At 42.2% G+C, this 16510-nt stretch overlaps 1 protein-coding gene across 1 annotated transcript in view; it reads left to right on the top strand.

Annotated features, from left to right (window-relative positions):
- The window catches only part of FANCD2 (FA complementation group D2), a 33756-nt gene that overhangs the window by 3951 nt on the left and 13295 nt on the right, over positions 1–16510 (top strand). The window contains exons 7-29 of the mRNA XM_056501877.1: positions 469–521; positions 1392–1470; positions 2144–2268; positions 3561–3648; positions 4592–4696; positions 5047–5147; positions 5639–5747; positions 6309–6344; positions 6716–6859; positions 7115–7249; positions 7546–7677; positions 8070–8177; positions 10025–10134; positions 10655–10715; positions 11401–11526; positions 12317–12390; positions 12479–12619; positions 12816–12916; positions 13197–13312; positions 14027–14135; positions 14653–14751; positions 15678–15787; positions 16000–16146. Of these exons, the coding sequence (XP_056357852.1) occupies positions 469–521; positions 1392–1470; positions 2144–2268; positions 3561–3648; positions 4592–4696; positions 5047–5147; positions 5639–5747; positions 6309–6344; positions 6716–6859; positions 7115–7249; positions 7546–7677; positions 8070–8177; positions 10025–10134; positions 10655–10715; positions 11401–11526; positions 12317–12390; positions 12479–12619; positions 12816–12916; positions 13197–13312; positions 14027–14135; positions 14653–14751; positions 15678–15787; positions 16000–16146 (2409 nt within the window). The remainder of the gene's footprint in view (positions 1–468; positions 522–1391; positions 1471–2143; positions 2269–3560; positions 3649–4591; positions 4697–5046; positions 5148–5638; positions 5748–6308; positions 6345–6715; positions 6860–7114; positions 7250–7545; positions 7678–8069; positions 8178–10024; positions 10135–10654; positions 10716–11400; positions 11527–12316; positions 12391–12478; positions 12620–12815; positions 12917–13196; positions 13313–14026; positions 14136–14652; positions 14752–15677; positions 15788–15999; positions 16147–16510) is intronic.

Genomic DNA, 16510 nt, shown 5'->3' with positions numbered 1-16510 from the left:
AGATGAACAGGGGCAGAATGAGAGGTGATGGCTCAGGTCAGTCATGGGAAATTCTGATAGGATATAACTACTTCCACTGTGGAGAGTGGGTTTTTTTAAGTGCTAGAGCTGTGCACTGTTTTCAAACTTATCTAAAATTGATGCTTTAATTTTCTGTGTGGTGAAGAGCAGCTCAGGGTCTGAGAAAGGTTCATTGGCCCAGAGGAATTGTACATCCTGCCCATGTGCTCTGATTCTGTTGGGTTATGTAGGTAGTTTATACCACCCTCTGAAAAGTGGTTTTCTCTTCTTAGGGTGTGTGCCTGGCATTAGGCAAGAGCTTTCTTATACAGGAAATATTTACATTGAGCCTTTCAAGTATTTTATTCTCTGTATATATTTCATCTTTTCTGAAAGGTCAGTTTTGGTGGCAGCACCACAGCACAACCAGTAAATCACCCTAACACTGTCTTTTTCCTTTTTTTTTAGCCTGCTGTCATAACACTGTTGTTGGAAAAGATCCCCGAATTCTTCTTTGACATGTGAGTATAAACTGGTTTCTCTCTGCCTTGAAATGAAATTTCTTTTGGACAATCATCAAGTTTTTTGACTAAAGTTATTTGACTTTAGCTGTTACTTCAAATTTACCTGAATAGCAATTTGCACTGATGTGGGTTTTTTTTTTTTGTACCTGTGTAAAATAATCTGTGAGGTACCATGACCTTAAATTTGTGAGTCCATAAAGCAGAAGACAAATTTCTAGAAGGTGAAAGGTGGAAGTGGCTGCTGGCAGAGTTTTAGGAAGCTGGGAGATGCAAACACATCTCCTTTTAAAATTGCAAGTTGTGTTCAAACAAGGGAAATTGAAAGAGCATCTCTTGCTTTTTGAACACAGAACACCACCAGTGGAGTGAGAGATCTTAAGGTGTAACACAAGCAAGACTTGACCACTTCATCTCTTCTTCCTGTGCCCTGGGTGCTCACTAGAGAGTGGGGCAGGCCAAGGGGCAGAAAGAAGCTGAGGCTGTTCCTGCTGCAGATTTTGTTCCAGTGCTGAAGTACAGGATACAAATGCTGCACAGGGGTGTAGTCCAAGAAATTGTCTCAGACTGAAGTCTTGTTTGAGGAGGGTTTAACTTAGACAACCACAAGGTCTGAACTGTTTTCACCCAAGAATTCTAAAGGATCTTGGATCTAGAAGTGATAAACTGTTAATTGTGCTGCGAATCCTTTGGGAATTTTGAAAAATGGATGTTGTTAGACTTGACTCCTATCAGACTGCAAGAAGAGTGAAGTTCTTTCTATGTATTAATGACCAGTTAAGAATGGGATTAGTTGGTCTTGCTGACCAGCAGCAGAGCTTTTGAGTCTGCAGGTCTGACTAGCCTGTGTGTCCTTTTCTGCTGTTTCAGTGTGGGCACCTTTGGAACAAATTTCCCCCGGCTCATTGTCAATCAGTTTAAGTGGCTTGACAGGCTCCTTGACAGCCAGGTGGGTACCAGAGGTGCAAACAACTTTCCAAACAACTTCTGCAATGCCTTTCAGGTGGGATTTGATTGAACTGTTGTGCTGATGAGAACTGATGTTTTTGTATTCACATGCTGAAGGAGAGATTTAGTTTTTTTTTCTGTTTTGTTATAATTGCCTTGAGTGACTCCTGAATATCTTTAACAATTTTTCTTCTTTGCTTGCTTTAAGCCATATTTTACATAAATTTATATCTGTGCACATGTATTCAGACAGATTACCCCATTTTAAAGCTGTTGCTGGCAGGAAGTTACAGTCCCCTCTCATTTAATTTTAACAAGGTATTGGATACTTGCAAGTGTGTGGGGATGAATTTTCTGTTCCTGCTCTGATGATTCTTTTCCTTCTTTCCCTAGGTCAGTCAGTCTCTGTGGGTTACTCTCTACTGGAGTAGTAAACTACTTGTTTAGCTTGTGTTTCCCAGTTTCCTCTGCTCACCAAGATCATTATATCCTAGCTGTAAAATACCATTGTTCCACAAAAGTCTATGCTCTGCTTCATGACATCAGCAGGACAATGAGTTAAGGGACAGTTGGCATAAATTCAGGCAGATGTTGCACTAAGGGGCCTTAGTTGCATAATGTTGTTGTTGTGCTGAGAGATTTGTGCATTTCACCAGTGCTCCTCTTGTCTGCAGGATCTGGTCAAGAAGTTAATGCAGATGGTTAGTGTCTCTCCAGTACCAATCCAGCACGACATTATCACCAGTTTACCTGAGATTCTGGAAGATTCCCAGCAAAGTGAGGTTGCCAAAGAGCTCAGGTATGGATGATTTGGTTTGGAGAGTTTGTTTTGTTTTGTTTTTTCCCCCTTGTACTTACCAGAAAAATATAAGAAGCATTAATGCAGGTTGTTCTGGGGCTGACTGAAGTATTAGGGCAGTACATCTGGGGATACCTACCACTGTTTTAGGACATTCCATTTGTACTGTTATGCTCTTAAAGAGAGCACAGGCAATCCAGCAAATGACATTGCATTTAGACAGTGCTCCAAAACTGCTTTTATCTAAATTATTATTAAAATCTTGACTACCTGGAGACAGCACAGGTAGCATCCAGTTAAGTACTCACTACTTCTGCTGGATAATCTATGATCAGTCACCTGGATATTACTGCTGACAACTTCTGACTTGTCTTGGATTCTGCTGTGGTAAGATCAACATGGTTTTTATTAATAAAAAAACCCCAGACCCACAACACAGTAAATGTGTGCATGAAACAGAACTTTCTGGCTATATTATATACTTTTCTCAAGTATGATCCAAACAACTGGGGGATCTAATGCCAAGATTTATTCTCCCAGGGAGCACTGCCATAGGCTAGTCCTTACATCTGTCTTCTGTAATAATGTATTCATTTTACACAATAATTTGAGTAGTCTAAGTGTTTCTAATTCTTGTTATTGCACAGATCATTTACATTTATGCTGGTGTTAATTACTTTTCAAAGCTGTGATCACTGTTGCAGATTATTACTGTTCCTTGTACCCTCTCAAACTGTGACTTTTTCATTCTCAGTTTATTGCCTCAGCTTCTAGATTAAAAAACCCCACACATTTTTCCTATGCTAATCAAACGCCTCAGACTTGTCTTTTCTCTGTGTATTTTGAAAGCTGAGATCCAAACAGTACTAGCAAGACATGCTTATTTTCATATTCTCAATAGCCTCTACCCATTTCTGATGCAGAAAACAACTCATTACTTCAAATGAATTAGGGAGCACAGATAGTTACTAGAATGCTGCAGATGAGGTGTTTTTCAACTAACAAAATTTAAGTACATCTTGCTAGAGAAAGTTTGTAAGAAACTGAGATGTCAGCCAAGAATGATTACATGAGTTTTGGGAAAGTCCATGAGGCTGTTAAAGACAGGTGCAATTCTTACATGAGGAGTAATAATTTAGGGAACAGGTTTTCCATAGTGCCAATGGGATATGTTGTCAGTTTCAGAGATTTTTTTTGCAGTGGCCACAAGAACTCCTGGAATCACAATACAATAAAGATACATTCTTGATTTTGTTAAGAGGACCATTTGTTTTCTTTTCCCTGTGTATCAGCTGCTTGCTGAAGCAGGGCAGACGGCTGACAGTGCCAATCCTGGATGCCCTTTCTCGTCTGGATCTTGATGCAGAACTGGTGGCTGAGGTGAGAGCTTTTACTGAGCACTTCAGCAAATCCCAACCCCTGCTTAGCAACAGGAGAGTTGGAACTGTTTCTTTATTCTCAGTATTTTGCTAAATCTGACTCCTGTAGGCCTTCAGAAGTCCTGAGCTTCTGAAGTTAGAAAGAGTTCATAAGCTAAATCTGGTTTTTGAATGTGTTTGGGGTTCAGCAAAAAGCAGAGAGAAGTTTTCTGAATGCATACTCTATCAGCCAGGAATTTCAATTACAGCTGATTTAGCAAATGCAGAAGCACTTTTTTCTGCTGCAGTAATTTTTTTACTACCTGTCTTAAATCTTTTTATTGTCAATATTTCATTTTTAAGTACAGTGACCAGACTAGTCTCTTATATTCTAAGGAAAGAAAGATTGGTGATTAAATAATTAAATAGGTTTTCTCTGCAGAGTGCTGATGAAGGAGAAGAGATGATGATGTGCCTTGTGCCTTTTGGATATATTGCATTGCTGTACTTTTTGGAGTTAGGCTTCTTATGAATAAGATAAAATCGGTTTATTTGAGTGCATAAATAGTGTTTTACATAGTCCCAAAAGGCTGGTGCTGCATAGCAGCCTGTACAACCTCCATGCTTTTCCCTTTTGAAAACCAGTTAAAATATGATGGAGCCAAGCTCTTCTTGTTGAAGAGTGATAAGGAGCAGTGGCCACAACAGGAGGTTTAGGCTGGACATTTGGAAAAAAAACTTAGGTTCTGCAGCATTGACATACATCAAAGAGGTGACAGGGATTGGAGTTTTCCTCCATCCTTCAAGACTCAGCAAAGCCAAGGTGAATCTGATCTAGTACTGACAATATTCCTGTTCTGAGCAGAAGACTGGACTGAAAGTCTCCAAAGGCTCCTTCCCACTAGCATAACCATATTTCTGTCAAGCTTTGTCTTCCAGCTGATGGAGTGTTGCTCTCTCCTCAGGTGCGACAGTCTGCCATGACCATTGTGCCTTCTGTAAAACTGGAAGATTTGCCTGTAGTAGTAAAATTCATCCTCCAAAACGTCAAGGCAGCAGATGCAGTAGAGGTACAGTATCAGGGATTCTTGAGGCTGTCATGTACGTTGCTCAGCTGCTAAACAGAATAAAAAGAGTTCACAGAAATGTAAAGCAGATATAGGTGGGAATTTCACAGAGTAGATCTTAAATTCTATCTTTTGCATGACATACAGGTGAAGAGAAAAGTTTTGCTAGTTCATTTTCTAAGTTTAAAAAAAATTAAATTTGGACGAGATTAAATACCTGTGAATTTTTACAAATATATGAGTTTTGATTTGTAATGTTAGGGTTATTATGGGAAATTATTTTCTTTTCCTCAGCTTTTTCTGTTCTTTCCTCATTTGTCACAGTGATTTATGCATGGATTTATGCTTTATAGGTGATTTCTGATCTTCGTAAGAGCTTGGATCTGTCATCATGTGTTCTGCCCCTGCAGATTCACAGTTCCCAGAAGAAGGTTAAAAGCCAAGTCCAGGCCAGGTACTTAAACAGGTTTACCTGATTCTTCAAGGGTAGGATGAGACAACAGAACTTAAACTGTTCCTCTTCTGGTCTCTCTGGTACAACTGGCTATGTACGTGAGCCTGATTTATCCTGTGGAAAGGCACGGACACCTTTCTTCCTTCCTGCTTGGTACTAATGCAATACATTTGTCACTCCTTGCTGAGCCAGCTTCCCCTGCCATGGATGTAGTTCCTATTGAGCCATCTGCCTCCATGTCTACATGGGGATAAGTAACTTCATTTATAATAATGTTACTACCAGTTTATCTGTTATAAGTTCTCTCCAGTATGTTTTCCATTCATTCTGCAACCTCTGTTTCTACCCTCTTGTGAAACACTCTATCCTTGTCAGAGCATTCCCTCTGGACAATGGCTGCTTTAAGTAACTGCTGTGACTGCTGGACTGCCTTGCTCCTTTTGTGACAGTATTTGCAGGGACTGAGTCTCCTCCTTTCTGATGATTTGCAGTTCTTCCTTAAGCCAAGTAACCACCAGCCAGAATTGTGTGAAACTACTTTTTGATGTGATCAAGTTAGCTGTGAGATTTCAGAAAGATGTCTCTGAAGCATGGATTAAGGTAAGATACATGCTACAGTCCTGGTTTCCTTATTTATTTGGGCTCCTTGATTGAGCCTGAGCCTTTCATGTAATCAAATGTGGTATTAAAAGACAAATGTTAGCCCTTCATTTTACTGATAGAGATTTCATTCTGCAAGAGAGGAAAAATGTATACCCATATATTGAGACTGAGCTATGTGAAGCGTTAAGGTACTTGAAAATGTCCTGCTGCTAGAAATCAGTATCAGCTGGTATTAGGCTAAATCTAATTTTACACATTTCAGTGTAAACCATGAGGCTGTTTCTTGTCCTCATTACTCAGTACCTCAGTTCCTTTCTCAAGCCTGATATTTGAGAATGTCCTTGTCAAGCTCAGTTTTCAGCTATGTTTTTGAATGCCTTCTGGATTACGTGTTATTGGCAAGATCCAGTTTGCTGACTTTGATAGGTATCCTGCAGTAGAGGAGAGAAATCTGTGAGCAGGGTGTCACAGACTTTTGGTGTCTATCTTTTTTTATTTGGTTTTGGGATATAGTATTGTACGGTAGCCTAACAGCCTGCTTGTTTTTTTTTCTCTCAGGCTATTGAGAACAGCACATCTGTGTCTGACCATAAGGTAATAGTTCTGCTCTGTAAGTGTTCTCTTCTCCTGGTTTCTCAAGTGTTTTCTTCATGGTTGTAGATTAAGAGATTTTTGTAGTCGGAGCAGAAATTTGCCAGTGATGTTTCATGCATGGTTCTTTTTTGTATTGGACTTGTTCCAAGTATAACAACCATCCATTTTCTTTGTAACTCTTGCTTCATCCCTTCCTAGTGTTAAGGGACAGAGTTATCCTGCTTGAATTCTGTCCTGTTTGACTCATAAGGTTTTATTTAGTTTGTGACTCTTGTAACTTTTTTGAATTCTCTTTTTCTTCTCAGTTTAGACTTCAAGTTTTGACTGTTTAATATTTCAGCATAATGAGTCGTGGTTATTTCCTCTAAAAGGTTCTGGACCTGATAGTTTTGCTGCTAATCCATTCTACAAACACCAGGAACAGGAAGCAAACTGAGAAGGTCTTGAAGAGCAAAATCCGACTGGGCTGCATGCCAGAACAGCTGATGCAGAATGCCTTCCAAAACCATTCAACGGTCAGTGCTGATCCTGCTTTGGGACTCTCTCTTTTGTCTCTCAAAGATCTTGTCAGATGATGATTTAGCCATGTGCTGCATTATTTATACCTTTCCAGTAATCTTCATGTACTTTTTTAGTCCAGATCAGTGTCCCAAGACACATGTCCTCTGCTGTAACTGTCATGTGGTTTTTTGGAGTTGAGTTTTCCTCAGCATTGGATGTGTTGAAGACAAGCAACAGTAATCTCCTCTTTCATGGTGTCTGTATTTCAGGTTATCAAAGACTTCTTCCCTTCAATCCTGGACCTTGCTCAGACATTTCTGCACTCAGCACACCCGGCTGTGGTCTCCTTTGGCAGCTGCATGTACAAACAAGCTTTTGCAGCCTTCGACTCCTACTGCCAGCAGGTAGAGTGTGATAGATGGCAGCTGTTTCATTTGGGTTTGCACTTTGTTCTAGAGTGTGTGATCCTTAGGGGAACACGGTTTCAGGCATTTGGAAGCCTTTGCAGAGAGTTCTGTGCCAAAGAGTAGGCCAAGGAGAAGATGGAGAACAATCACAGCAAGACTGGTAGCAAGTTACTTCAAGCACAAAGACTTCTGTGATTATCTGTGCTTGATCAACGTAGTTCATATGAACAGAGCTAGGCAGACATTTTTCTATTGATATTTCACTGTGGTTCTTTTGGTGGCTTTTTCCTTAGGAGGTTGTGACTGCTTTGGTGACTCATGTGTGCAGTGGAAGTGAGACAGAGCTGGACATTTCTCTGGACGTGCTCACAGATTTGGTGGTGCTGCACACGTCCCTGCTGATGCGCTATGCCACCTTTGTGAAGGTACGTGCATTTCTGGGTTTGTACTAGATTTTGGGTCCCTTATACCACTTTGCCTCAGATCAAGAATAGGCCAGTATGTCTCCAAAATAGAGGTATTGGAAAAACTTGTACCTGTAAAGCTTTTCTGTCTGGAGAAAGGCAGTGGTCAGAAGTGAAAGATATCTGCTGTAAGTGATACAGTGTGAGCTGTAAGATAGGACTGTATGGTTTTTTGACAGGGGAACTTGAGATAGATAATTCCCTTTAGCTGGGTTTGTTTAATTTGAGTGTAGCTTTTTCATGCTTTTGCAAAAAAGGTAAAGTTAATTATCTTCCCTGAGGTTGATGATTAGTGTGTTTTTGAGAATATGGAAAGGGATTCTTGGTATTCTAGTTTGTGCCTTCTCTTACAGACCATTTTAGACTCTACACAGAAACTGAATCCATGCCAGATCCGGAAGCTTTTCTACATCCTCAGCACTTTAGCATTCAGCCAGAAGCAAGAAGGGAGCTACATTCAGGTAAGCAGGGACACAACAGAAAGTTGTTCAGGCTGTGCCTTGGTTCTTCTGCTAGGTTAACTAAATACTGGCATCATCTATGAACAGTGTTTGATGTCAGAATATCCTTGAGCTTAAAATTCTCTTCTCCCCATGTGTCAGCTTGTGGCTCTAGACTTTGAATCCTGATATCAAGGGCTTATCACAGTGATTATGCCTCTCATCTTTCCCAGAAAGGTCCCCTTCTCTTGCAAATCTAGGAAAGACAAAGTTGTTAGACATGTTGGAAGGGCACTGATGGTAGTCCCTAATCGAACCTCCCAGTCAAAGTGGGACTGTCCACATGGTGCCATGTTGATTTTTGCTTTGTCTAGCTGAGTCTTGAAGGCTTGCAGAAGTGTAAATTCAGCAGCCTCCTTGAGCAGCTCTGTTTCTCTATCACTTGGAAGCCTTCAGAAAGTACAGTTCAGCTTCTTGCCTGAGATATTTGTATTGATTCAGCCACTTAAATTCTGCACACCAGAGACAACAAATAATCTCTTTTTAGAAGAACTGAATTTCACACAGCAGAGTACTCTGCTATGAAGTGGTAGACTTCATACCTCTTGTGCCTCTGGTTTAAACAAGAGAAGCTGCCAAACTTGGTCTGTCTAAATCCAGCTTCATCTTTCACAGGATACCTTGTGTGACTCAGTTGCAGCATAACAGTAGTGGCATTGGCTACCTGTGTCTGGATTTCTGAATCTTGGAGCATAGCAGATAAAGAAATAATTCAAAGATATTTATTTCACAACAGAGACGTCAGGGTTTAAAATCTTCCCATTCATAAAGTTCAGCTCTTAGAAATTGGGACTATGCCTTTCTTTGAGTCCCTGTGTAGTTTGTAGATGTAGGTATGTTTGCACATGCTAACTTGAGACTATAAAGAAAACTGCTCTTATTCTCCTGATTGATCTGTGGCATGTCTATAGTCATTTTGTCCTTCCCGCTCACCATGTTAAACTGGAGCTCTTCACTGCCAAAATTCCCAGTGGTGTGGCAGGTTTAACTCCTTTCTGAACTAGTTTCCTCAGACATTTCCCCACCTCCCACCCCGAGTCTTACGTGTGACTTGTGAAAATTGCCTTGGCAACACACAGGGTGACTTTGCAGCCCAGGAGGACTTGCTATCAGGATGTTCTGCCTGTCACCCTGAGAAGCTGTGAAAAGAAGGGGAGGAGTGTCTAGAATTTATTTTGAGCTGAGAGTTTGTAACTGTGGAGGTCCAAGGTTGGCAATTTGACTTTTATCCTCAGTGATACTGGAGACTGCAAGAGTAGGTCGGCAAAGAAATCAGTATCCTGAGAGTCAACTCCCTCTTTACCTTCTCTAAGTGTTCTTCTAATCAGATGCCTCTTAGACATGAAGATCTCTGCAGGTAGATTAGGCATTTTTCCTTGCACTGCACAGTTTGTCTGTGGACCTTCACCACAAACTGCTCCATCCCTCAGCCTCCTGAAGTTGACAGTGTTTTGAAGTGCAGCTCTGCAGCTGTTGTTTGGGTATGACAGGCTCCAAGATCATCTGCTGTTCTTTTAACATACTCTTCTTTTGTAGTTGAAACCTGGACCAACTACATGTTCTGTGTAGTAGTTAGAGCAAAGTCAAACCAAATCACTTTTAATGCTGTTTACAGCCTTACTTGGAGTTTGGGCCAGTATTTTCATAATAAATGAAACATCAGAATGTGCATTCCTTAAGCAAAGCTGTAATCGTAATAAACCATCCCTCTGTAGCCCTTGGAGATGACATTAAGTGAAGATGCCAATAGAACTGTGAGTGGTGCACACAAGTACCTCTGTGGTGACATGGTCTGTGTCTCTTTTCAGGATGATATGCACATGGTGATCAGGAAATGGCTCTCCAGCACGGTTCCCAACCACAAACAAATGGGGATTATTGGTGCTGTTTCCATGATAGGCAGTGTGGCATTAAAAAGGTGAGAGAAAACGTGGCAAAGATGAATTTTAACATGGCTTTCAGTTCAGGCCTGGAGTGAAACAAAGGAGGGCACTGCCTTTGAGTTCATGCACATTTTGGGCAAATCCAGGAACTTAAAACTCTCTTCTGCATACTGTGATGTTTGGTATTTCAGCCTGTGCAGTGCTGCTCACCTGCTGCTGGTCTCAAAGGCATCCCAAATTCCTTGTTAGTACCTGATTGTGGATCCCTTGACCACACTGCATGACCTGTTGCTTGGAAAAAATTGAACACTGGTGGACTGACTACAGATTGGCTTTTGACTCTAGGCTGAATAGCCTAAGGTGCTCTGTGTTTGAATCCAGAGAAATCTAAAAGAGAAGAAGTCCCAAACAGCACCAGGTCTTTCTGAAATGTATTCCAAAGAAATATTTTTCATGTGTAATTCTCTGATTTCTGGAGAGAGAACCTTGTGTGTGTTGGGTTTTGCTGTCTCTTCAGTCTTGTGCCACAACAGCAAGGTTATCAATTGCTTCCAGGAATGAAGGAGATGCTGCTTCACTGGAGAGACCAGAGCTGAACAATGAGTGTGAGGGGCAGGTGAGTACAAAGAACAGGGCAGTGGAGGACACAGGGAGGATATGGTCAGCAAGGAGGGGTGACTGGAAATGCAGTCTTAACTGGAGCACTGTGTGAGTCTGGGAGTTGGCTTTCTTGAGCCTGGGATTCTTGTACATTGACTGCAGAGCCAAAAGTCCATTAAAAATGGTTTTGGAGAGACAAAGGTGCCTGCTGGTGTTGCCTCTGCTACACCAAACAAGCAGCACTGCAGCTATTTAGTGAAAGTCTTCTGTCCAGCTGTTATTTCAAATACAAAGGAAAGAAGCAGGACAATCTGCTTCAGTGAGCCAAAGGTGGCTATGGCCAACACCTCAGCTTTGGTAGCTGTGCCTTTCAGGCCATCCAGAGAAAGTATTTCTGCTGCATAGGATTGGCCTAGCAGCCTTTTCTTCCTTGGTTTCTGTTAAAGAACATTCTTCTCTGGCATTCTATTTAAGGGTGATCCTGGGCAGACTCTTTGCGTCATTTCATGGCAGAGGACACTAAAAGGCCCTTGTTCCTTCTTAAATCTGTGTCTTTCAAGAATATTCACTATGGGTTGTTACTCTAGTGATGAAGCTTTGAATATGCCTCATAATAAATGAATGGAAAAATGACTGAAGGTAAAAGCTTAAATTGGATCCATTTACCTTACCCATGTGCGCACTGGTTTCTCTCCTTTCAGCTGTCTACCTTGCTGGACCTTGTGGGCTTTTGCTGCGAGCAAACACCAGAGATTTTGGCTCTGTACTATGATGAATTTGCCAGTTTGATTGAGAAGCAGAAGGGCAATTTGGACTTGCACCTCCTGGTATGTTGCAGTTTGAACTTAATCACTTACATGAATTCTTCAGAAAAAAATGTCGTCTTTCAAACATTGGCAAGATAGAGTCAATAAGAGGATTTTACTCCAGTCTAGGAACTTGTTTTGTTCTGTGAGAGGTTAGTCACATACAAAATCCCCATTCAGCTCTCAGGTTGTTTTTTGATAGTGGCAGATTCCTCATTGTGCTTTAACAGCTTATTTTTTGTGAAATTTTACATGACAACGGGGAAGCCTTTTAAAGGAAATTAAATTACATTTCAGAGCATGCTGTTCCTATTCATAGACAAAAGTAGAATCTGAAAGAACTTTAAACTTAGTATTGAAATTGGTTTCTGGGTCAAACTATTAAAACTATCTGATCCCTAAGATCTTGGAAGAGCCATGGTCATTAATGGTAATAAACAAATAATTAGTATTTATGGTGATAGGAAGAGGTTTGTGAAGGCCACTGGACAGCTCTTTCTTCTTGCTGGGAGCTCCTTTTACATGTGAGCTGTTTTCCTCTTCCAGACAGCTGCTCTGCCTCTCTGCATCTCTCTGGAACTTATAGTCAAGTCAACATCCAAAGAGCAGGGAAGAAATTGGTTGTGCAATTTTAGCAATGTTCCCTGGCTCTGTCTCTAAAGGCAGCTCTTGGCTCTCCTCGTAGGCCATGGGGCTTCATTACTGTTCCAGGATTCTTTTGCTTGGCCTTATCTTCTGCATCTTCCACTGCTGCTGCTGGAGCTTTCATCATCAAGCCCCTTTGCTGAGCAAAATTTTTTTCTCCTCATAGGTCGAGTTTGGGAAGAGTTTGGTGGAGGATTTTCCCAGTGACTTTGTGGTGGACCTCAGCCCCACAGTACATGGGTATGCTAATTACAAATAAAGCATTGGTAGTGTTTCTGTCACTGAGAACTGAGATTGCCAACAAGACCTTGTCTATCTTTCCTTGTAGTTCATTCCTGTTCCCAGTGAAGTCCTTGTACAATCTGGATGAAGATCAAAGTCAGGAAGCAATTGCCATTAACCTCTTGCCATTGGTGTCACAGAGTGAGCTTGGCAGGGTCACCACTGGAGCAAGTAACCAAAGTAAAAGGTATTTGACATTTATCTGTGGGATGGCTGCAAAATCAACTGAAAAATCAGGGCATTGTCTTTGGCAAATGGAACAGGAAGCCTGTAAGATATAAAAAAGTCTGAGTAAACAGGAGGACACTTCAAAGTTGGAAAAGGGATGGGCATTCTGGAGATCTATAAAACCTAAGACCCACTCCATTTCTTTTTTGCCCCAGGGCAGTGTCACCCATGTGTCTGTCACCCTGTTTCCGGTTGCTGAGGCTCTACACTGCAGAGCAAAACAGTGGAAGCCTGGAGGAGATTGATGCCTTACTAGGTATGGGAAATGGACTTTTTATAGAGCCTGGCTGCCTGCCTTGCTCCTGTGCCAGATCTGCACAGATTTCCTCCAGCTGCAGGAGGAGTTGTGCATTTTGAGAGGAGGCTGAGATGCTCTGTGCCCACAAAGTGGAAGGGAGGCCAGGGAGACAGTTACTCTGTGTGGGGATGGAGTGGCTGATGGGCCTTTCTCCAAACAGCCACTGGAATTGAGGCCTTTGGTCTATGCAAAGACCAAAACATAGGTAGCAACCTAAACTTTTCATGCTCTTTGCCAGGCTGTCCCCTGTACCTGACTGACCTGGAGGTTGAAGGGAAGCTGGACTCTCTATCCAAGCAGGAGCGTGAATTTCTGTGCTCACTCCTGTTCTATGCTCTCAACTGGTTTCGTGAAGTGAGTAGAGCCTTGTCTGCAGGTTCTGGAGTGGAGGGATGAGGGAAGCCTAGGAGAGTAGAGGCTGGTCAGCCAGGAGAGAGGAAGCTGGAGGGAAGGAAATATAGTGGTCTTTTACTGTGGTCTTTGTTACCTAACAGAAAGATTGTGCTCCACTTTCAGACAGGCTGTAGAATTTCCTTTCTTGGGGATGCTCTGTACTTTCTGTTCCATACCTCTATGGGTAAAATGCAGTGCCTCCAAGCAGATTTGGAAAATGTGTTGGCTAACATCTGTGGTCAGTGGGATTTTTTCCTGCTGGGGGAATTCTGATAACATGAGAATGGCAGATTTGGTGCAATTCCACATTCCCTCCCACTCTTCCTGCTCCTCTCCCAGAACTGCCTCTTTCCTGGCAGATCTGGGAAGTACCAAGGGGTCTTCAGAGCCACAGGTATGACAGAACCTGACAATGTGCTGTCTGCTAATTCCTCTTGTTCAATTAATATTTTATCTATAAGTGTTATCCTGTTGCTTTTTATAGATTGCACCAATTATATTCATGTTCTTATGGACTTCTGAAGACCTTTGTTCATGCAGTCTGAACCTGGTCACACAGGCCACTTGTGCTATTTTGTGTATTCAGGACTTGAGAATGTTATTAAGAAAAGAAAAAGCAGCCAAGTGGGTATAAATCTCTCTAAATCTCTCAGTGAGCTTGGTTTGTATCTCTAGGTTGTAAATGCCTTCTGCCAGCAACAGGATGCTGAGATGAAGGGGAAAGTTTTAACTCGATTACAGAACATCACAGAGCTGCAGAATGTGCTGGGAAAATGCTTGGCAGGTGAGTATGAAGTATTTGTACATTCTGGGCCTGTACCAGCTGTGAAGTGGAAAGGGTTGCCTTAGACATCAATGGAAGAAGCAAATGGTAACAGACACTGCAGTTTTACAGTGGCAGTTTTACAGTTTTAGAAGTTTAGGCATGGACAGCTGTAATTTTCAATTTGTCCAAATCCAAACTGCTCTTCTTAATCACTTCCTCAGTGAGGAGCACACAAATTACACACTCTAGAGTCACAAGCACACATACTTTTGCAGATCCCCCAAGTATTTACACACCTTGTCCCAGTAGCCTGCCCAGATCCCAGAGACTTTAATCTGCTCCACTGCTCCCCTACTCACTGCTATTCCAGCTTATTGCTCATTAGCAGATACACACACTCTGACACTTATCTCACAGACTCCACACTTTCACCAGGACAGTGAAATTTATGATACTTCCTTTAGATATGTATCTGGCCTGTATGTTGTCATTCAGGAGCTGAAGTAACCCAATTTCTACATTTTGGCTCTTTCAGCAACCCCTGGCTATGTCCCACCACCAGCTACTTTTGACTGTGGGGTCCCGGAGGCCACACCATCCACTAGTGCTGCTGGTCCAGCCAGGAAAAGGAGTGGTAAAGAAAATTTAAACTGTTTAAGCAAACAGATGTGGTGGGGGTTGACTGGCAGATTGCACTGCAGCCTTTGCACTTATATGTGCCTAAAGCACTAAATTCTTGGCAAAGTCTATCTAGTGGGAAATTTTACCTCATCAACTCCTGCTGCAGCTGAAGTGGAGATGGGAGAATGTCCTACACCAAAAGGGTGTTGGATAGTCTGTTTCCTTGGGAAAGCTGATGCATAGCATGTAACAGTGAGCATCCAAGGCTTTCACTGGTTGCTTTCACCAATTGCTTTCAACTGCCAAAGTAATTTATGCAGCAGTAAGTTCTGTCTTTGATGGGTTTGTGGCATCTGGTACTGAATCTGGCTTGAATCAAGTGGCTTGAGCTGTCTTGCAAACCCCTAAGCAATGTACTAGGAGCCTTGTCATGGCTCTGCTGCACAAGGAAATCTTTCCTTCATCCTTTCCCATTGCTAGCTCCCATAGAGAAGACACAGAACTTGCCTCTCAGTTTTCAAGCTGAACCAGATTTGCTTTGTTCTTCATGTCTCTGGTTCTGTTTCTAGCTTAGACTTATTTCTAGTTTAGATTAGCATTTCCTGGGAGCATCTCTGCCTTCAGCCAAACTGGATTCAATGAGAATAACTGGAGGAGGCCACAGATCAGAGTGCCTTTCCCTCCTGTGCCAAACCCATTGTGCATGAGTGTGCAGTGTAGGAGTGTGTTGGAGACAGAAGGAAAGTTTTGACTGTGTTCTGCAGAAAGAGGAGGATCCATCACTTTAGATACTGTATTTTGAAGGAGCACTTCATCTATGGACTTGTGCTCCATGTTTTCTTAGTGCTGATTAAAGTCCAACCTGTGCTGGCTGCAAGTGCTGCCTAGTGCTGAGCACAGTGTGTAGCCTTTGATTCTGAAGTTGCTTTTCTGTTTAAGGACGGAAAAAGAAGGCTGATGGCAGCAAAGCTGGCTCTGCAGATCGTTCTCAAGCAGATGACAGTTCTGAGGGAAACCAGCCTGATACTGAGCTCTCTGAGCTGGACAAGGTAGGTGTACAGCCCTGGGGACTGGCAAGGAAGGCAGAACAGGGAAGATGCCATAGAAGCATAAAGAAAAGCTTTGAGAAAGGGGTTGTTCATTCCAAAATAAATCACATTCCAAAGTTAAGTGGTTGAGTTCTACTTTCTCACACCTGCCTCCCATCAGAATTTTGTAAATTGTCCCTGCAGAGGCCACTCTTCTGCAATTTCCTTTTCAGACTGCTGCTGATAGAGAGGCAGGAAATCCTCTGGCACAGCTGCAGAGTTATCGCCCATATTTCCGAGAGCTGGACCTCGAGGTGTTCACTGTGCTGCACTGTGGGCTGCTCACAAAGTCTGTCCTGGACACTGAGATGCACACAGAGGTGAGGGGAACAGCCTGAAACACACACTGATTGTGTGGTGGACTCTCTCAGAGGTCTTGGCCCTTTCTGTTCCACTGAAGTGCACAACAGGTTGGTGTTGAGATGTGTTGGTCCAGGGCTGTGAGCTGGGGACCAGGAGAGCATTTGTCCCAGGAGAGCATTCAAGGCACTGAGAAAAAGAGGACATTCCTGAGAGCAGACATGTCATACAGTAATGTTCAAAACAAACCAATGTAAATATTGTATAAAAGATGAAAGATACTGTATAACATGTATAGACCTAATGGAAAGAAAGGAGCTTTAATATTGAGTACAGGTAGGATATAGGGTGGTAAATACACTAAGTATTGCTTGTCAAAAAGAA

This window comes from Oenanthe melanoleuca, chromosome 12 (genome assembly GCF_029582105.1).
Source record: "Oenanthe melanoleuca isolate GR-GAL-2019-014 chromosome 12, OMel1.0, whole genome shotgun sequence".
NCBI lineage: Eukaryota > Metazoa > Chordata > Aves > Passeriformes > Muscicapidae > Oenanthe > Oenanthe melanoleuca.
This window is presented reverse-complemented; position numbering and strand designations above follow the sequence as displayed.